The sequence below is a fragment of the Girardinichthys multiradiatus genome, chromosome 2 (assembly GCF_021462225.1).
Source record: "Girardinichthys multiradiatus isolate DD_20200921_A chromosome 2, DD_fGirMul_XY1, whole genome shotgun sequence".
Lineage (NCBI taxonomy): Eukaryota > Metazoa > Chordata > Actinopteri > Cyprinodontiformes > Goodeidae > Girardinichthys > Girardinichthys multiradiatus.
The window spans coordinates 23,463,102-23,485,385 of record NC_061795.1 but is presented as its reverse complement, the minus strand read 5'-3'; the positions used below and the strand labels follow the sequence as shown (position 1 = coordinate 23,485,385).

Genomic DNA, 22,284 nt, shown 5'->3' with positions numbered 1-22,284 from the left:
TTTCCAGAGATTAGCCGGTTACATAAAGGTGACAGCCAAACAACGCGGTGCAAGATCACGTTCACGTAAAGATATTCACCCCAACTATTCACATCAGTTTCTAGCCCAGATGTCAAGAGAAAAAAAAAGAACTTTGTACTCCGATATATTTTATTTATACATTTTACACAATCACAATAAATTTAGGATTGACAAGCTTTTGGGGAGGGGAGCTTTTCTTTTAAATACAATTTCTGTAACAGACCTCTGAAATTAAAGCAGCTTAGAGCCTTGCAGAAAGAAAAATAAAACTTAAAGCAAAGAGGAAACGGATCTGGTCAAATTTTAATGGTAAAGAGCACAGCAGCTTGGTGAGGTCTGAGACCTTATGAACGGCGTCTTGATTGAACAAGCGCACCAAGGTTTAGTAACAGGATGTGACATCACAGGAGGTGAAGTGAGATTCAGACACAGGTTCTCACATGAAAAAAGGAAAGTATCTGCAATTCTGCAGAGGGAGCCTGGTTAACATCGCAATGATTTGAAAATTAAAACCAAACCTGGTTCAACTGATTTCAGGGTATGATTTACTGTAATATTCCAGGGGAAAAACCGCAAAAGCAAAATGGGATGTTTTATCACTTTAGAAATGTACACATTTTAGTCTTCTAAATGCTGCTCTGTAAATCCAGCCAGAGGTCTTCAGGTAAATAAATTCCTAAGGAGTTGACTACAGGGTGGAAGATGGAAAAATACCAATCTGGCTGTTTAAAACTGATCTTTCACCTGCCGTATTTAATGTGCTGGTGTGTTTCTACCTCAGTGTGGTCTCCTAACTCTAACTCATGTATTACAAACAGTACTCGCGCATCATAGCTTAACATTTACAACTGATTTCACTTTATGAACCATTATCACAATGGTGGTAGAGGAAGAAACCATCAAAATATTGATGTGTTTGTAGAATATCACACCCTTGTGATTTAAGGCATTTCTTGACACGGTAACATCACGTCTACACTCTCTCAGCATGTCTACAATATGATCCCCATGAATGCCATTTGCTGCCCTTTCTATTACAGCCAATCAGCACAAAGAGAGGATACAAACTACCTACAAATATTTTTTTGAATAAAATTGTATTATCTTTATATAGATAAAATGTTAACAATCCCCAGAGATTGAAATATATCATAAAAGGTCCACACCGAGTGCAGCGCTAGAGATTTATTATCTGATGCAAAAAGACCAAAGATTGTTACTCTCTCTTAACTTGTTCATCTTCCTCAGTGTCAATGGTTTTTATTTGTCAGGTGCCGTAATAAAAAGAGCTGGTACCAGACGTGGTATCCAGAAGGTTCATGGTAACCTATTGATTTGAGATGAAATGAGAGACATGGTTCAGTTGTTAGCAGCATCGGCCTGCCGGGGCCAGTTCTCCTCCTCAATGCCGGAGTCGTACTCCTCCTCTGCTGAATCCTTGGCTGGGGCTCTGAAATTCAGACAGAAGCTCCAGTTTAAATACACACTACAAGAGAGACCCCCGAGGGCCCAGCTTAATAAATATGAGCTACAGTAAAGTGCTTTGCAAGAGTATTTTTACTACTTCGGCTTATTTAATGTATAACACATAATTATAAAGTCGAAGAAGTTTAAAGAGTTGACAAGCATTATTCAGCGTTTTTTTTTTCCCCCTAAATAAAATCTAATGCAACCTCCAGATAATCATAATGAGTCTAAAATCTCGGTAAAACTCCAGCTGTTCTGTGAAGGGCTTACAAGTTTGTTAGAGAACAGCAGACAGGTCAGGGAGGAAGTTGGAGAGAAGTTTAAAGCAGGGTTAAATTATAAATCCACCCTTTTCCTTCCACTTCACAACTGAGCGGTACTTTGTGGTAGCACATCAAATAAAATTCCAATAAAACACAAAGAAGCTTTTGATTGCAACGTGAAAACACTAAAGAGGTATGTATGCTTTTGCAAGACACTGTCTAGTATGTTTGCTCGTATTCTGCGAGCAGAGAGCTACTGACCGGATGTATCTAGGCTGTGATTTTCCCTGAACGACGTCTTTGTCCAGCTCAACAGCAACGATATCAGAGTGAGGCACCTCAAACATGGGCTCAAGAAGAAGTTTTTCCTGCATGTTTAAGAACAATATACTAAAGATTACAGGTGATTAAAAACAATTAAAGATAAAGTATTACTCTTTGTTTGAAAATAACAAACCATAATGGATCTCAGGCCACGAGCTCCTGTTTTTCTCTCCAAAGCCAATCTGGCGATGGCTCTCAAAGCATCCTGGGTCACATTAAGTTCACACTAAAAGAACCAGAGCAGACAAACTGGATTAGGCTGCTTCTTTTCTAATGCGACTGCACGAAAGTAATCACATAGTCCTTACTTTGTCCATGCTGAACAGAGCCTGGTACTGTGGAACCACAGCATTGCGTGGTTCAGTCAAGATTCGGACCAGTGTATCCTCATCTAGGCTGTGCAGAGGAACGACGACAGGAAGACGGCCAACAAACTCCGGAATCATCCCGAACTCAATCAGGTCCCTTGCCTCAACGAGCTTCAGCAGCCGGTCCTTCTCCTCGATCTCCGCAACCGCGTCCGTCTCCCCGCTGCTGTTGGCCAGGTCTGCCGCAGCGGCTGCTCGGCGCCCCTTCCCTAAGTTGGAGGGTGTTCCAAATCCCAAATACTAAAACAGCAGAAATGTATGAAACTCAGATCAGAGACTCAGCAAAGGCTTGTCCACATTCCAGACAGGTTAAATTTACCTTTTCATTCTTTCTTCGGCTTATTATCCTGTCGAGGCCGTTGAAAGCTCCCGAAGCCACAAACAGAATGTTAGTGGTGTCGACCTGCACCGTTTCCCCTCTTAGTTTCCTGGAGTTTTTCTCTGGAACGTTGACGATTGTACCCTCCAGGAGTTTCAGCAAACCCTGACATAGTAAAGAAGGGAAAAGAAAAATCAAGGCAGTGTTTAATTATATAACAAAGTAAAAAAATAAAATAAAAAAATAAAAAACAGAATCCTTGGGTAACGTCCTCTAAAACAGGAAGATACTACCAAACATGGATGATGTGTTGTCTGGAACAGCACCATCTAGACATGGGTAACTTGACAAAAAAAAAATCTTTTTAAAAGATCAAATGGATTATCAGCAGCACAGGATAAGAATATAGCAGCACAAAGATCATCTGTGCAGGAGAAGTGGGTGAGCTTAATGGAAGCAAACACAAGGTGGGGCGGAGGAATTTCTCTCGTTTGCTGTCTTATATTCTGATGTTTATTATTAAAAGCTTGGTTATCTGCCGTCTTTCAGCGCTGGATCAAAGTCACACATCGGCAGCTCGGCAGGTGCAGCAACAGCCACATAAATATCTTAACTTACTCAAATGTAAATGTGAAACTGCATCAAGCAAACATTTGTCAACGTTTTGGTGAGGTTAGGTTTTGTTTTTAACCATTTTTGGTGGAAATATAAAAGTTTTTTGATAAAATAGTTTGAGCACTTTCGTTACTCTGTAGTCTCAGATGGTAAACATCGTATATCTTTTGGGTCCAACATTGTTGGCAAGAAAAACAAAAAAAACAACATGCATGTGAACATTTTTAGCAAGACAGAGAAAATTCTGTTATATTTACAAAGCAGCATTACTTTTGTAACTTTATACAACATTAAAAAGAATAAATCTAACTGCTGCATACAGATTATTTTAGATAACCCACCTGCTGAACTCCCTCTCCGCCCACATCTCTTAGCTGATGGATTCCAGGCACGCTGCCAATCTTATCAACTTCATCCAGGAACACAATACCTGCACGTCACAAAGAGGACAGGACAACCGTGGCTGGATTAACATCTTACTGATATGGGACATAGTTCCGGTCTTTAAGCAACGGATATTAGGCCTATCTTTGTTTTTTTTTTAAACCAGTTCACATAATATCCTGAAGGCTTAAAAAAATATGTTTTAGCCCAAATGTAACAGAAAAAAAAAACTTCTTAAAAGCAGCTGACAACACACTATTACGTTATTTCTCCGTTTCTGTGCCTGATCTGGGCAGACGGCAAAAAGTTAAGGTCAAGCAGCGGTTGGAGATAAAAGGGTTGAGGCTCTACAGTTGTTCTTCGAGCCCAGTTTGTAACGTTAGAATCCTCAGAAAATCCAAATGCCTTACAGAACCAGATATTTACAGTCATGTGAAACTCTAAACATAGCGGTGGAGTTACAAGACATACGGACACAAAATATTGCTCTTACAAAACAGGCTACTTCATGACACCAATTACATTAATTACAGGCTTAAATAGCAATGGGGTTTCATCTTTTACAATCATGAAACAAAATAAGGCTTTAAATTGGCTGAGTGTGGTTTTAGGGACACATCTCTGCTTATAACACTATTATAAAAACTGTAAACAAATAAGGGCTAGAGTATTCCACATTAAATACAGACTGTTTAAAGCCCAGTTCATAAACATTGATACCTTTATTCTTTTTGCAAAATTAAATAAAAAAAATGTTTAGTGCTTTGGCATTAAAAAAAAAAAAAAAAAGTTTTAGAGCTACAAGTAAAAATCCACCTGAATTGGAAGATGTCTGAAGTGTAAAATAGTATTGAAATATTCCTTTTTTTATTTTTTGAATGAGCAGTCAGTAAAAAAAAACAAAATATAGATAGGTACAACATTGAAATTACAATGTCAAGTAAATCAAGTTTAATAATGCAATTTAAATATATTTAAATATAAAACAAACCTTGTTAAACCCCTCAATTTATTAAAGTAGATTTTTGTTCTTAAAAAAAAAAATTCTCTATCCCTGATTTTATTGCTTTTCCCCATACTTCTCAAGATATGGGAAAAAATAAAAAATTCAGATATTCAGTGGTGCTTTCATGGAACAAAATATCAACCAGAGTTAGTCAAGTCATGACTGCTATAATTAGGATTTCCACACGCCCAGCTTACTTAACATATAGTAAATCTGGAAATGAGAATGCTGTTAAATATGGCCCAGATGCCCACCTTGTTGTGCTTTCTCCACTGAATAATTTGCGTCTTGCAGAAGTTTGGCAATCACCGACTCGATGTCTTCTCCCACATATCCAGCCTGCGTGAGAGTGGTGCAGTCGCAAATTGCAAACGGGACATCAAGACAGCGTGCCAACGTCTGTGCCAGCAAAGTTTTTCCTTAGAAATAAAAAATAAAATAAAAACACTCTAAATTAATTACTTCAACCATTATTTCATTGCATTTGACAAGACACCTGGTATGCAAACATGGATGCTATGCTGTAGTGCTAACCTGAACCAGTAGGACCTAGAAGTATAATGTTGCTCTTCTCCAGTTTAATGTCAGAGTGAGTGGAGTCCAGGATCTCCCCGCCCCTCTTCTCCTGAGGCGGCTGCTGGCTCGCATGCTGCTGCATGGTTGCTCCGAGGGCGTTCCCGTGAGGACTGATCCCTGCGATCTGTAGCAGTTCTGTGAAAACAAACAAACTACTTGTGTTAGCACGGTGCCTGAAAAGCAGGAAGTGCAAACGTCACAAATGTCTGAGTCGCTGCTGTATAATTAAGTTATTAATCAATGGTGTGTGATGCAGATCGATCTAAGGCACAGTTTGAGCATGTGTGAGCTAAAAATACACGTGTTGGGTCAGTTCCAGAGGAGTTTCTACTTGACAGCTGGATTGAAAATAGCAAGTTTGAATGTAGGTCACAAGTCAGTGGTGACGACCTCATACCCAGAGTACTTGTAGGTTGACACAGTTGTTGTCTTGGGTTAAGTTTGGGCTTTGAGAAGTTTATGAGTTGATGTACAGTACATCGGTTCAGAACATTATAGCACAACATTTTAACCAACATTTAAATAATTTGATGTGAACTTTCCAGAGTTACAATCTGCATTGTTTAAGGCCTGCAAGTAAGGTGTATTATAGCCTAATTTTAGGATAACCTTAAAGATGAATTTATTTTTATACAAACGTTGATATCTTTGGCTCATCATCCTAGGATCTGAACGTTGTGAACTCCACTAAAGAGGTCTAATGATCACAGATCACTCTGAATAAAAAGGAGTATATCTGCATGTTTAACAGCAGGAAAATATTTTTACAAATCCAAAGAACAAAAAAAAAAAAAAAAACACACCATCCTTAAAACAGAGGCGAACGAAGGGAGCAGGCTTTTTTATGCTGGGATCAACTCTGTCTATTTTACTACAAAGTACCTTAAGGTTGAAAAAACCTGTAGTTGTGTCCTGCAAAAGTTAATGGCACACTGGATCAGAACCAGATTTAGTGACAATCATATCTTACAAGGCCAGACAGTACCTTTTCTTTTTAAACAGACCGAATGGTTGTAGGCATTTTAATTGAAAGAAAAGCTAAGAAGTGCCTTCATAAAAACATTCAAATTAGTAAAGAAACATTATATATCATTCCTTCAAAGAAACTGGACACATACACACGTTTTTGATGACTGTGGCCTATAGGTAATGAAAGCCCAAATTTCAGTTTCTCTGAAAAATGTAATTATCCCAGGAGACCTAATTTCTGTATAACGTACTTCATCAATGTCACTAGTTGCTGACCAGTCAAAGTGACAATGTGCAAAAACAGACTTCCATCTGAAAAGAGGACTTTGGGCCACTGAGCAACAGTCGACTGCCATTTCCTCTCAGCCCAGAGATGTTGTCTCCATTTCAGGAGGGGCTTAACACAAGGAAAGTGACAGTTGTAGCCCATATCCTGGATACATGTCTGTTGAATCTCAGATTCCAGCTGCACTCTGCATCTTGTGAATCTCCCCTAAACTAATGAATAGCCATTTGCTTCACAATCTTCGTAAGACTTTAGTTTGCCTGTTGGCTAGTCGCCTTTTTCTTCCATATTTTTTCCTTCTACTCAACTTTCCATTTAAATGCTTGGCTACAGCACTCAAACACCTTTTGACTGGACAACTGTTGAGTCAGCAGTCTTTCCAAAGATTGTGTAGGCCATAAGAGGCCCACAATATATAACATTACGGCATTAAAAATCCTTTTTTTAAATTGATTTTATTCTAATTTTGTAGAAAAAGTTAATCTTGCTGTAAGCCATAATTATCAAAATGATCACTTTGTTATTGAATGGGTATAAATTGTTGCTTTTTGAGATAAATTACTGAAACAAATTACCTTTTTGATTAAACTATTGTATTGAAATGCACCAATACTACTGAATGGTTCTGAACGGAGGTTTATAGATAAATCCAAACATACAATAAGAATTTTATTACTTCAATGAAAAAAAGCAACTCCCTGTGGTCTGTACATTTTGGCATTTGCACAACTGACAGAAACATAAAACCCAGAAACCTGCAGATAAAGTGTTGTGACTTTAGGTTACTGCTGATAACAGTCAGAAAGTCTGTCAGATAACAGCAAGGAGGTCAGTCACTTACTTGTGAATCTGTATTCATCCTCTCGTCTTCTCATCTCTAGCTCTACAGGGAGAGGATCAAAGTACTTAAATCAATAATACCACTTAGCATTACCACTACAACATTATCAATACAGTTTGTGGAAAAATGATTATTGAACAAATGCCAAATAATACAGATTGGAATTTGTGGCGGCCCATGATTCATCAGTTATCTGTGTGACCCAGAGGAGACTCTTGGTATGTTCAAAGTTTGAGTTTGTAAATACTGAAGATAAAAGAAACAGCATCAAGTCACTGTTTTTGAATACACTGTACAGAATACCCTATTAAACAATTTCCCATCTAAATTAGCTATAACTAAATACAATTTCACACTTCAATAAATGTTTTTATTTTGAAAAGTAGTTTTCAGAGAAAACTGTTTAGTTCAGGCAGATTTATTTCCCAACTGAACAAATCCTCTAAAGAGATATTTAGTTTGAAACGGCCTAATCTTTATAATTCTGACAAAAATAGATAAATTTATCTGACCAAGTTGTGATTAAAGCAGCACCAGTCATCAGATCTCACCTCATCTGATGCTATAAGGAGTCCTTGGAAATAAACAATAAGATTAACTGTGAAATAAGACTTGACCTGTGGTAAGGATGTTTATAAAATCTATAAAAAATAAATAAAGGGCTAGAAATCAAAAGTGAATGTCAGCCCATCTCTCTACTTCATTTATTACATTTATTACCACTGTAAGTATGTATTCATTTTAGAGCTTCATTCTGTATTTATCCAGTTTTACTGTTCAAACGGAATTTCACACTCTTAAAAATCTAATGGACATCTAATCACAAACGGCACGTTTTGTTAGACATCACACATATTTCATCACTTCTGTTATTAAAAACTAAATTACCAGAATTATGTCAGAAACCCTAAAACTGCCTTTGTGATCTGAGATTATAAATAGAAAATGCTGTATATACAGTCTCTCACAAAAGAGTACACCCCTCAAATTTCTGTAAACATTTTTTGATATATTTTTCTTTTTTTTAAAAGGGACAACACTGCAGATATGACACTTTGATATGATGTAGTCAGTGTCCAGCTTGTATAACTGTAAATTAGCCATCCCCTCAAAATAACTCAACACAGCCATTAAAGTCTTTAAAGTTCTTAAATAGTACACCCCTAAGTGAAAATGTCCAAGTTCTGCTCAAAGTGTCGATATTTTGCGTGGCTACCATCATTTTCCAGCACCGCCGCACCTCTCTCGAGCTTGAGGTTCACTGGAGCTCCACAGGTTTCCACTGGAATCATCTTCCTCTCCTCCATGACAACGTCATGGAGCTGCTGGTTGTTGGAGACCTTGTGGTCCTCAGCCTTTCATTTGAGGATCCTCCATAGATGCTAAATAAGGTTTAGATCTGGCGATACGCTTGGCCACTCCAGCACCGTCTCCAGGTCGTCTTGTAAGTGTGTCGTGGGTCATGCTGAGGCCTGTTCTGACAGGAACCTGTCCGGTTAATCTGCTGCATGGTCTTGGCCACTGTGCTGCAGCTCAGTTTTAGGTTGTTGCTAATCTTTTTATAGCTTGGGCCATCTTCATGTAGCGACATTTTTTCTTTTCAGATCCTCCGAGTTCTTGGCCATGAGGAGCCATGTTAAACTTCCACTGACCCATATGAGAGAGTGTGAGAGCGATAACACCAGATTTAACACACCTGCTCCCCATTCACACCTGAGACCTTGTAACACTAACGAGTCACATGACACCGGGGAGGGAAAATCGTTAATTGGGCACAATTTTGACATTTTCACTTTTGTCGCCAGCGGTTTAGACATTAATTGTTGTGTGGTGACTTATTTTGAGGGGAGAGCAAATTTACGCTGTTATATAAGCTAATTTAAACTGTTTCAATGTGTCAGATCCCATGAAATGTTGTCCCATGAAAAGACAAAGTGTACTCACTTATGTGAGGTACTTTACTTCCTGTATGCAGTCTACAGTGATTTCTGACAGGTATGCTGAGTTTGCAGCAAAATATTTTTTGGTTCTAACACAGGAAACAGCCGTTTCAGCTGCTCTATAAGCCCCGTGGTATTTTCCACATTCGTCGGGAATAACTGCAAGGGTTGGTTGTCCAGTATACAATATATAAATAATGTTTTACAAAAAAAAAGTATGATACGGTAGTTTAGCTAGTAGAATGGGGTACCATGCGTAGAAAAGACAAGCGCTGACCTCGTGGTGTTAAAGACGGCTGTTTTTCCACCTCCACCTGCTGTCGGCTCCCTGCAGGGATGTTGTTGTAGATGCGCTTGTAGTGATTATACACCGCCACTGCCAAGACCTTCTTTGCGTACGACTGGCCAACAACATACTTGTCCAGATAGGCGTAAATCTAAAAGCCGAAAGTTTAGAAGAAAGCCTAAAATGTCTAAAACTTTGAAACAGTATTCTGACAACTTGATTACCAGCTTCCATTTCTTACCTTCTTAGGAGGTGGAGGAGGTTTCTGTGCGAACGCCAGTTTCACCGCCTCAGCGGCCGACTCTGGCTCTTTGTTTAGCCCTTTTTTAGAGTCCGTTTCGGACAAGACGACGAAAAAGTGATGACACTTCTCACATTTGACAAAGCGTGTTGATGCTACAAATAAACACAGAAATCAAACTAAATTTGCTTTGCAGCAACAAGTGTTTATAAAACAGGAAAGTGAAAAATGGCTGCATACATATAATGTAGATCCTCCACTTTTTTGCATTAAATTCTGTTTTACAATAAACAATAAAACATATATTTTGATTAAACAGCTGCTCTTAACCTGTCCCTGCAGTTTACAATGTAGTATCTAAAGAAAATGTGTCAAAATCAATCATTTCATCGACTCAGAGGTTTCTGCAAGCAGGAGCAAATCAGCTCGCTCGCTGTTGATGTTGCAAAACAAAGAAGCAGGAAATTGTCAACAGACAGCAATGAAATCCACCCAACTCCTGGTTGTTTTGGAGCATATTGAAGCGCTGTGTCTGCACTTCTGTTTATCTAATCCAGCCCCAAGGTTTAGACCGCAGGAAAGAGAGAGAACTGGTGTGAAAGCAAAAACACAGAACTCCCAAATATGGGCCAAGAGTAATCTGATTTTCACATAGCTTTAAACATGTTGTGTACACCCTTTGTTTTTCTTTGGTTAGATGTTTGGTGAGGCGGGCCAGGTCTACTTACACACAAAGGTCTCTACATGTGTGCAGGGGTCTCCACATTTAGGGCAGCGTAGCTGGCCTCCACCTTTGCCTGACCCTCCAGAGCCAGACATTCTCTTCCCATCACCGACACTTTTCTGGAAAACGAAGACAGATTCACTTTTAAAAACTCCCATTGCTTCCATTAACTGGATGGCAACAGATAGAAATGGTACTTAAAAGTTTGGAGTTTACCTTTCCACAGTCATTCCCGCTGTCCTTTGTTGTCCCGTCTTTAGCAGCGAAACAGACGGCGGTCTCTGAAAACGACCTCACACACACACGTGGATGAAAATGAGCTTCCCGAGACCCCTGGCGACTCAGGGAAAACAGCTGGATTCGGGAACATGATAATCCTGAAAGATGTGTAACATAAGATCAGATCTCAAACAGGAGAAGTATTTTTTGGCCAGATATTTCTGATTAATATAAAACATGTGTAATGAAATGAGACTACACTAAATACAATTATTTTGTCCCTTTGCGATTTGGTAAAAATTATTTTTCCCCCTAACTACAAAAATGAGCCATCGGCCACAGAACGTTTTGTACCGACCCCGAGGCAATTTTCGGACTCTCTTGGGGACCAGCGTTGACACCTACTGGTTTAAAAAACTGGGGTGTAATGTACTCTAACCTGTTGTGAGGAAATGTGGTTACACAACACTTTATTCCTCAGACTATTTTAGTAAATATTTGGCGTGTTTGCAGGTAGCACAGTGAAAGCAGAAAAAGACTGAATGGCAAAACATCGGTACAAAATGAGGGTACAATTGGTTAAGGGTCGAAGTAACCTGGGGTCCCAAAAAAAAAAAAAAAAAACAAACCAAAATATTTATGTTATATTGAAATAACAGCAGGAATATGTTAATAATTATGCTACAAATTACCTGCTTATAGTAAAAACTCCAATTGCTTCCCCAGTTTGCTGATAGAAAAAGAAACAACCTAAAAAGGCTCCAACAGGCATGTCAGCCAAATTAAGAAAACTTTTATTTCAATCAAAAGAACTTAAACTAAACTTTTAAATGACACAAAAATCACGTGTCTCGATTAAAACAAAACATTTAATTCAAGCATTTTAAGATCATGGGCACTGCATTATGCAAAGGTACTTGAAAACATTATCCGGTTGTTTAAAAGAAAACTCAGACAGAGGATCGAGTAGATTTTAGTTGAATATATATTATATTATCTTTGTAGCTCAGTTATAGCAAAATAGTTACAAATATTCAAATGTGATCATTTTGAAAAACTAGAAAATGTAATATAACTGTGATCAAAATAAAGCCTGATTTTCACATGAGGTTGAAAATCCTACGACCAATTACAAAATGTAATGATTAAAAAAACAATCAACTGGTTGATGAATAAACAACTTATTAGCTGAAACACCCATCTCATAAATGATGTGCTAATTATATTTTTTATTAAGGACACATCAGACGTTTTACTTCTGCGCTGGTTTACGTAGAATCATTTGGGTGAATAAATATTATAAATGTTCTGTTTTTTTCTTGCATATTTTCAATCTAAATGGGTACAACAGTTCAGGACTGAGTGATGCAACATCCTTGGCCTATCTTTAGCATCCCAACTATTTAAGTGACTTTTACAGCTGCTGTTGACATTAGCGACATTACTGTTATGACAAGTTGTAATGTAGGTTAGCTGGAGCAAATAGCAGAGAGCCAAGCAACTTTAGCAGGCAGTATGTGGACTTCCCCTTTCTTACCTCTGTGGGCCGTGTTTAGGAACAACCTGGCAGCCGAGGTGCACGGACAGGACATGTCTTCTTCTGTCTCAAAACCTGAAAAGGAAGAGTAATGTTTCACCCAATTTCACCATATGCTTAAATATGAATGATCGTACGCTGTGAGGAGAAAATGTGAAATAAAACCTACTGAAATGTAATATTCTATCATATCGAAAAACAACAACGCTGTCGTTAGCATCTGATCTGATGGATTTATTACCTCTGACCAGCTCTAGTGTGAAATCGCATTTCATACTCTATGCATAGTCTATAGAAACACATCTTGTCGTTTTGTGAAACATTTATGTCAATGAATGGAAACAGGAAAAGAGTAGTTTAAAGGTTTTGTCATATAAAACCTTGACACGAGGACAAGCTCAAAACCTATTATCTACAAAGGTCAAAGTAGGACAGAAAACTTTTATACTAATGACAGATTATATAACAGTGTTTGTGACTTGTGAAACTCTTATTCAATTTGTGAAAACTCCAACAACAACAAAAAGAATGATTTTTTAAGGCTTTTTCTGGCTTGAGACCACATTAGGAGTCTGCCTTAAAAACTAGACTACCTAGAGAGATCACACCTGGACAATCTGCAATAATTACAGATTATGTTACAAAGTGAACAGTAGACATGAATCATAAAACATTCGATATATATTTCGTTTGTAAAATCTAAAAACAAAACACAAAACCAATTGAAGGATTTTATTGGCATAAGATCTAAGATGTTGTTCAGCTTTGGTAAAATTGAATGAAATCACAAAGTGTGTCAGAAGTACAGAATAGTTCTGCCCCAGTTTGACCTGTCTAGGTCATGTAGTGTTTAAACTGCATCTCATCTAAGGTGAAGAAGAAGCCAAAAGAGCATTAAAGTCGCTATGTTTGGATATTTAAATAGATAAAACGTTTTACAAGCCTAAAAACTACATTTTTTAGAATCTGTCATGAGTGTAGATATATTCTGTCCAGGTGGGACCCTTCTTGGTATTAGGGCTGCATCTAACAATTATTTTGCTTAATTAATCTATCCACAATTTTTCTTTCAGTAAATAGCATGTTTTAGTGTCTGTATACACCATTTAACGATTATACGATTACTAAATTAGCTGACTATTATTTCAATAATCACAATTAATCCAATTAATTGTTTCCTACTTGCAATTGTACTTTTTACACTGGACCTCATCTAATATGACAAAGGCAAAGAAAACCTTCAAATTTCATTGTTTTGAGTTCTCAAGAAACAAATGTTTCACAAATCACAAACTGTTTAACACAATCTGTGGCTCATTCAACTATTTTACACATTTTAGATGTCTAACTAGCTGAGATCAAACCTGTGAAGCCAAATTCTGACAGAATCAGTGAAATCTGAATTTGGGTCATCATAACACCGCATCAGATCACATTTCACCGTATAATTTAATATAATCATTTAAAGACAGTAAATAATAGCTGCTAAAATGTATTACACAAAGCATTGAAAAGTAGCAGTTAGTATAAATGGCAGGTATATAATAATGTTATATTCTATTAACTGCCTCTTGTGTATTTTCTGTATAGTTTCAGGGCGATACGGTGAAAAAAAATCCCGCAAACCCAAAGCAAACGGCTCGTCTAAAAAACAGCAAAATAACCACCTGCACGGAGATAAAAACCGGAACAGGTCACGAAATTGGACATAACACCTAAAATGTGAAACATTTACACTTCCAACGTAACAATTAGCATTAGCGTAGCAGCTCGTAAAACAGGCGAATAGAGACGTTGTTGCTGCTCATTAAACTAAACTTAATCCTGTATAAACCTTATAAGATCTATGAACTATTGTACCAACCAAAACTCCTGCTCGGACCAGCAGAACATAACAAATAAACAGTAATGGGCCACTGTTAGCTGCTTTAGCTAGGCCCCAGCCTGTGACACGGCCAGGAGGAATGACAAACAGCCGCAGCCGAACAAACGGAGACGAGGCGATTGATTTACGATTAACAACTACTGTAGCTCAATTATATTATATTATACAGGGTACAGCTAAACTGCGTCCAGGTTTCACTTACAGTGCCCGCTGAAAGCAGCAGCGTTTAGACAGCCTCCTCTACAAAAAACAACAAATTTGCTAAGTCACTAAAGCTGTCGCTCTTTTATTTTTTAATCTGGTCAGTGTGCCATATTAGCACGCTATTATATTAATAACGAAGAGTTAGCTTCCTTTAGGCTTCCCAGGTGGGACACGACCCAACGTGATGTAACGCCTGCTGTTATAAACTAGGTTACACCGAGCTAACCATCTAGCCTCCCCCTACAGGAACCACTGTTAGATGGGGGATTCAGTAACAGTGTGAATGGGCAACATTAACATGGAGGCTCCGCCAGTGTCAACGTAGTTCACGGACATCCAGATATATTGAGATCTACTGCTGAAGCGCAGGAGGAGTGGTGAGGCGTTCAGGAACATCTCGGAATAGAAGCTCTTGCAAGGGTATTGTGAAACGAGACGGGATGTTGCGTTTACGTCAACGCAGAACAATGAGTATCCAATGCAATTATGTAAGATTCTGCAATATTTTTAAAACGACTTTAGGGATGTTTAAAAAGTAATACAACTTTTCTTTGGTTCTCTAGTATGGCTTGCTCACCAAAGTCATTTTAATGACATTAGTTTCAGTTGCTATAGGTCACAGTGCTTTGAAAAAGTATCCATACCCCTTTTCACATTTTGTCATGTCACAACCACAAACCTGAATGTATATTTCATTAGGATTTGATGTGATTGACCAATATCAAGTAACTTAAAACTATGAAATCGAAAGGAAAGAAAATGCATTTTTACATTTATTTTTCACAAATAAATATCTGAACAGTGTTGTGTGCTTCAATATTCAGCCCCCTTCAGTCTAATATCCCCGCATAAAATCCAGGGCAACCAATTACTTTCACAATGTCAGAAATGGAGAGGTTTGAAGCTGGGTTAGGTTATAAAAGAATATCTTAAGCTTTGAATATTTCACAGACTATTGTTCAATCCATCATCTAGAAAACTGAAAGGATATGACCCAACTGCAAACACCAAGACATGTCAGTCCAACTAAACTGACAAGTCATGGGAAGATTAGTCAGAGAAACTGTAAAGAGTGCTTGTTAACTCTGTAAAGAGGCCCATGGGGGTGTAGAAAACCACAGGGGAAGATAGATGAGGAGAAATACAGGGTGATTCAGGAAGAAAACCTGTTAGAGACTGCAAAAGACTGGAGACTAATGAACTGGAAGGATAACTAATGTTCAACTTCCAACAGAACAAAAACCCTGGACAGACAAACAGAGCTTCAGTGGAATGCATTTGTAAAAAAATTTTTTAATTTGTTTATCATTTTCCTTCCACTTTGAATTCCTTTTCAATCGTCTATTACCAGACAGGAAATTAGATTTTGACAGATTTTGACCTTTCAAATGTAATTGTATTAAACTTTTAACCGGCTAATGAACAACCTGCGTGAGTTTAAAATAAATTTTCCATAATATTTCCAACTCTGCTTTTTGCAGGCTGCATGGTGGCGCAGTTGGTAGCACTGTTACGTTGCAGCAAGAAAGCCCTGAGTATGTGTTCCTAATCAGAAATGTTTTGTGCTCTCTTCACATTTTAAATCCTTTAAATGTCTGGACATCAATTAAACCTTCCTCTAACATTGAAGTAAAGCTAATTTTGTAGCTTCAGAAATTTAGTTGTTTTCTGTTACTGTCGAAGTTGGCTTTCTATTTTATTCTAATCATCTCTGGCTTTTGCTCCAGAGAAATTCAACCTCTCTAGGCAGCAGCTTGTTGAGCAATTGTGGAAATAGATCCGCCGAAGAACAAGACTGAGTCAGCCGGGCACAACCAAATAAGACACTGAGCTAAAAATAAGAAGACATGAGTTTCCCCAGACTGTCTGATCAGAGAGTGGATTGTTTTTTTTTTGCAGGTACACTTTGTCCTCTAAGTATTGATCAGGTTGAATTAAATGTCCTTGTTTCAGTGATAACTGCATACTGTTTTGACCTGAAACAAATCCTAAAAATGCTTTCTGTCTTGTAAAGGGGCACCCAGAAAAAAAGAACATCAGGGTAGCAGGAACTCCTCTCAGAGTTTATGAGCATGATGGGTAACAACAGCCAGTTATATCACAAAGTCCACACTTTCGGCTCTAAGAGCCTGATTTACTAAGATCCCAACCAAAAAAAAATCGGACATGCCATTAGTGGGCGATTTACTAAGATTGCGTGTGTAATGGATAACAGGTTGGATAACCGCCCTATTTAAATGAGAATTTTGTGTGTGCTACTGGCTGTCATCATGGACAGTTTGGGAGAGAAGAGAAACCAGGAAGTTTGAAACCATGACGTTTGAGGTAATAATAATGATATTAATAAATATTATAAGGCACTTTTTAAAACATTTGAAAAGATGAGAATAATGAAAGTTAAAATATTAAATATCAATCCTAAAACATGGAAAAACTGACCTGGTCAACCTCCCCATAAAGACTGTCTACAGTCCCAGAGCAAACATGCAGCAGACAACTATAATCTGAGCCATCTTTTCTGGGCTGTATAGAAGCACTCCTCTAGTGCATTCAGACTTAATGTTGTGGTCCCATTAAGTAATGGTGCGTTAGATTTATAATGCTGCAACTCCAAAATGGTATTGCTGGATAGATGATATCTCTATTTTTTATTTCAGACAGTGAAAATATGTTGACATGTGCACAGAAAGTTCCCTCTATGTCATTGTCTGTCATCATACCTCCTTCTCATCACAATGACCGCAGACATTTCTGCGTCCCAGTTTGGACCAGCCTTTCAAATGTGCTAAATACGGATGCAGAAACTGCACCCGCAATCCATGTCAAGTCTGATAAATCGCATTGCGTGTGGTAACAAATGTGCAAAGCCTCCAGTTTTTTGATTGTTCTGATGATCAGCATATGTTCTGCATATTCATAAAGGCAAAGATGCTAAATGGATTGTGCCTTCTATTTTGCTCATTTGACAGCTGCAATAAGTAAAAACATCGTCTTTTTCAGGCCTGCAATGACTGCAATTTACCATGTTAAAAGGCCCCTCAGAAAGGTTTGTAATTAGTCACATCTAACCAGGTTTTTCTCAATCTACACATTTATTTTTGGCTTTAATGATTTTTTGTAGTCATCCATTCTCAATTCAATTCAAATCATTTCAGTTTATTTATATAGCGCCGATTCACAACACATGTCATCTCAAGGCACTTCACAAAAGTCAGGTACATACATTCCAATTAATTTTAATCATTGAACAGTGCAGTCAGATTCAGTTATTTATTCAAATTGGATAAAAAGTTTTTCTGTGTAACTAAACCCAGCAGATTGCATCCAGTCAGTGACTTGCAGCATTCCCTCCTCCTGGATGAGCATGTAGAGACAGTGGACAGTCACTGGCGTTGACTTTGCAGCAATCCCTCATACTGAGCATGCATGTAGCGACAGTGGAGAGGAAAAACTCCCTTTTAACAGGAAGAGACCTCCAGCAGAACCAGGCTCAGTGTGAGCGGCCATCTGCCACGACCGACTGGGGGTTTGAGAGAACAGAGCAGAGACACAAAAAGAACACAGAAGCACTGATCCAGGAGTCCTTTCTATGGGAAGGAAAAGTAAATGTTAATGGATGTAGCTCCTTTAGTCGTTTCACCTAGAAAGAAAGAACAGATAAACTTTGAGCCAGTTTTCAAGGTTAGAGTCTGAAAGAGAGCACATATAATTAGTTACAGTAAAAGCTCAGTCAATCGCCATGTCTAGGAGAGAGAAAGGGTTAAACACTAAAAGACAGGGCTATGTGGATCATTGGTAGAGGGTGAGCATTAAGTTGTTGCCAGCAGAGGCTTGGATGATGCCCCTCTCCAGAAAGGTGTCACAGGTAGACAGAGTCAGGCCAGGTGTAGCTTCTAGGATGAGAAAAGAGAACATAAAGTTAAAAGCTGAAATAACAGCAAATAATGCAAAATTGGAGAGTAGTGTGAGAATGTAGCGAAGAGGGTGAAAGTGGTCATTATGTCCTCCAGCAGCCTAAGCCTATAGCAGCATAACTACAGAGATAACTCAGGATAACCTAAGCCACTCTAACTATAAGCTTTATCAAAAAGGAAGGTTTTAAGCCTAGCCTTAAAAGTAGACAGGGTGTCCATCTAGAGCCCACTGATGGCCATTGTTATACTAAAAACCCCAACGATTGGAATTCCTCTCTCTGTCAGATTGACCATAACCATTGGGAAAGAGAGGGGGTCATACAGGTAGCAGAAATGGAGGGTGTGATTGCACCTCAACCATAACTGAGCCGGTTTAAGCTAAACCTGACTCCCCCTTACTCCATCCAACAGGGAGGGAAGAGGACGGAGGTAAAAAATAAGGAAGATAGCTCAGGACAACCTAAGCCACTCTAATTATAAGCTTTATCAAAAAGGAAAGTTTTAAGCCTAGCCTTAAAAGTAGACAGGGTGTCTGCCTCACGGACTAAAACTGGGAGCTGGTTCCAAAGGATCTGCCTCCCATTCTACTTCTAGAGACTCTAGGAACCACCAGTAAACCTGCAGTCTGAGAACGAACTGCTCTGTTAGGAATGTATGGAACAATCAGATCTCTGATGTATGATGGAGATAAATCATTAAGGGCTTTGTATGTGAGGAGGAGAATTTTAAATTCTATTCTGGATTTAACAAGGAGCCAATGAAGGGAAGCTAAAATAGGAGAAATATGATCTGTCTTTTTAATTTTCATCAGAACTCTTGCTGCAATATTTTGAATCAGCTGAAAGCTTTTAACTGCATTTTGTGGACATCGTGATAGTAAAGTATTACAATAGTCCAGCCTTGAAGTAACAAATGCATGGACTAGTTTTTCAGCGTCACTCCTGGACCGGAAATTTCTAATTTTGGCAATGTTCTGGAGATGAAAGAAGGAAATCCTAGAAACCTGTTTAATATGGGATTTAAATGACATGTCCTGGTCAAAAATAACACCAGGGTTTTTTACTTTATTATCGGAGATCAATTTAATGCCATCCAGGTTAAGTGATTGACTAAGCAGTTTCTTTTTCAAAGACTCCGGTCCAAAGATGACAACTTCTGTCTTGTCTGAATTTAGAAGCAGAACATTTAAAGTCATCCAAGTTTTTGTATCTTCAAGACATGCCTGTAGTCTATCTAACTGGTTGGGTTCATCAGGATTCATGGATAAGTAAAGCTGAGTGTCATCAGTGTAACAGTGAAAATTTATTCTATGCTGCCTTATAATTTTACCTATTGGAAGCATATATAAAGAGAATTGGCCCAAGTACTGAACCCTGTGGTACTCCACAATTAACCCTGGAGTTTAAAGATGATTTATCATTTACATGAACAAACTGGAATCTGTCAGACAAATAAGATTTAAACCAGCCTATCGCTGTTTCCCTGTTATGGTCGACTGTATCAAATGCAGCACTGAGATCTAACAGGACAAGTACAGACACAAGTCCATTATCTGAGGCCATAAGAATATCATTAGTGACTTTCAGCAGAGCTGTTTCAGTGCTATGCAAGTTGAAGGTTTAGATGAAGCTAATATTTCTGATAACTCAGGAAGCTCCATAGGATCGAAGCAGTCCAAACACAGATCAGGTTCCACAGTTATTTCCAATGTTGTCTCACTTGCTGAGGATGAAGTAATCATCTTTGGGGGTATGTCAAAGATTTTCTTTTTAATAGAATCAATTTTATTTTGGAAGAATCCCATAAAGTCATGACTGCTGAGAGCTAAGGGAATGGATGACTCAACAGAACTATGACTCTGTGTAAGTTTAGCAACTGTACTAAAGAGAAACCTAGGATTATTCTTGTTCTCTTCTATTAATGATGAGAAATAAGCTGTTCTGGCTTGGTGAAGTGTCTTTTTATACAACAGTAGGCTATTTTTCCAGATTAAGTAGGAATCCTCTAGGTATGTAGAGCGCCATTTTCTCTCCAATTTTCTAACATTGTGCTTTAAAGTACGTAGCTCTGAATTAAACCAGGGAGCTAGCCTCCTATGAATAATTACCTTATTTTTCAAGGGGGCTGCATTGTCTAATGCACCACGCAATGATGAAGTAACACTATGAACAAGAGAATCAATTTGTGAAGGGGCAGAAACAAAATTATTGCCCTCCACTGTGTTTTTCGGTGATAATGAGGAAATCAAAAGTGGAACACACTCTTTAAAGGTTGTTATAGCATTTTCTGATAATGATCTACTATAATGAACTTTTCTTTCAGGTGTAGAGTACTCGGTTAAATTAAACTCATAGGTTATTAAGAAATGGCCAGACAGGACAGGGTTATGAGAAAATATTGTTATGTCTTTACACTCAATGCCATATGTCAGCACAAGGTCCAGAGAATGAAGACAAAGGTGGGTATGTTTGTTAATGTTTTGAGCAAAGCCAATTGAGTCTAAGATAGCATTAAAGGCTATATTTAGGCTATCACTTTCATTATCAACATGAATATTAAAATCCCCCACTATAATAACCTTATCTGTATTTAACATTAAATCAGATAAAAGGTCTGAAAACTGATCTAAAAATTGAGAGTAAGGGCCTAGTGGACGGTACAAAACAACAAACAGAAGTGGTTTTAGTGCTTTGCAATTTGGATGAGGAAAACTAAGGACTAAATGTTCAAAAGAGTTGTAGCTATTGATTGGTCTGGGACTAGTCAAAAAATCGGACTGAAAGATGGTTGCTACTCCTCCTCCTCGCCCAGTATTTTGAGGAATGTGAAAATTTAAATAATTAGTAGGAGTTGACTCATTTATAGTAATATAATCCTCTTGCTGCAGCCAGGTTTCTGTGAGGCAAAATAAATCAATCTGATTGTCACAAATCAGGTCACTAACTAGCAAAGTCTTTGAAGAGAGAGATCTTATGTTCAGTAAGCCACATTTAATTGTTTTATTTTTCTTTTTTGTCTGAGTTGTGTTTATTTTTATTAGATTTTCCTTATTTCCTTGTTTTAAATTATTTTTTAATCTATTCAGTTTTGGACGTGGGCGAGACACTGTCTTAATAGGGTAATGGGTGGGTAGCAGTACAGAAGCTGCAGAGAGGAGTGTTAAACTACGACCCTGCTTCCTGGTCTGAACCCAGGGTTGTCAGAGGTTTGCAGAACTAATAAATTCGGCCAGATTCCTAGAAAGAAGAGCTGCTCCATCCAAAGTGGGAAATGTTTTTATTATTGTTACTGTTTAAATTAATTGAATTTTTCCAGGTTTCAGCCATCTGGTTGTTGATTTGAAGTCACTTTAACAGTTTGGAGGTAGTCCTCCTTTATCATTGTCTATTTGGTGAGAGGCAGGGACAGGACCCTGGACAGGCTAAAGGACATTTGAGGCTGTATGTATAATTTGTACCTTGTTTGGATAAGAGAAAATTCACAATCAACTTAAATTTATGCAAACCATTCTTGTTTTAAAAAGTCAGTTAAATGATATATTGTATGACATTTTCATCTGGAAATAAAATTACTGAAATGCATCATTAAAAACCCACAATTAATGTGAGATTTCAGGTTTTCTTTTATTTAGGCTACCAGGATAAGGCACTGATGCTGACTTAGTTTTGTCTGCAATGTTAGGTTATAGTAAGTGATCATATTATTTTAAAGAAAAAATATTTTCATGCTTTTAACAGTACAAAGCTCTTTTCCTTCTTCATTTTGTTCTGATTCAATTGTGCCTTCATTATGTTTCAACAAACTGAGAGTTAAACTGTGTTGTCTGTCAGAAATGTGTATCTGGTCATGCTTTGTAATCCAAGCAGCACGAGGTGTTGCTATCAGTAAGGAGACA

General features: G+C 38.0%; 1 protein-coding gene across 2 annotated transcripts; it reads right to left on the bottom strand.

Annotated features, from left to right (window-relative positions):
* Positions 1-132: 132 nt before the first annotated feature.
* Positions 133-14,719, bottom strand: clpxb (caseinolytic mitochondrial matrix peptidase chaperone subunit Xb). Of its 2 annotated transcripts, XM_047387212.1 has the most exons (15): positions 14,474-14,719; positions 12,387-12,461; positions 10,847-11,007; positions 10,635-10,749; positions 9,907-10,061; positions 9,657-9,816; positions 7,440-7,481; positions 5,302-5,478; positions 5,022-5,186; positions 3,719-3,807; positions 2,763-2,927; positions 2,384-2,683; positions 2,209-2,301; positions 2,013-2,119; positions 133-1,471 (listed from the first exon to the last, which is right to left on the bottom strand). In XM_047387212.1, the coding sequence occupies exons 2-15, from the start codon at positions 12,439-12,441 to the stop codon at positions 1,381-1,383; spliced, it is 1,875 nt and encodes a 624-aa protein (XP_047243168.1). In that variant the 5' UTR covers positions 12,442-12,461; positions 14,474-14,719; the 3' UTR covers positions 133-1,380. The 2 variants fall into 2 exon arrangements, with proteins under 2 accessions (XP_047243168.1, XP_047243177.1); XM_047387221.1 differs by lacking the exon at positions 7,440-7,481.
* Between the last annotated feature and the right edge of the window lie 7,565 nt (positions 14,720-22,284).

What these genes read in the sequence shown, in the direction of transcription:
- clpxb (XM_047387212.1), bottom strand. Translation starts at nt 12,441, where the DNA reads ATGTCCTGTCCGTGCACCTCGGCTGCCAGGTTGTTCCTAAACACGGCC. An exon ending in CCTAAACACGGCCCACAGAG is followed by an intron (nt 11,008 to 12,386) that starts GTAAGAAAGGGG and finishes CACATCTTTCAG; the next exon opens with GATTATCATGTTCCCGAATC. An exon ending in CTCCTCCACCTCCTAAGAAG is followed by an intron (nt 9,817 to 9,906) that starts GTAAGAAATGGA and finishes TTCGGCTTTTAG; the next exon opens with ATTTACGCCTATCTGGACAA.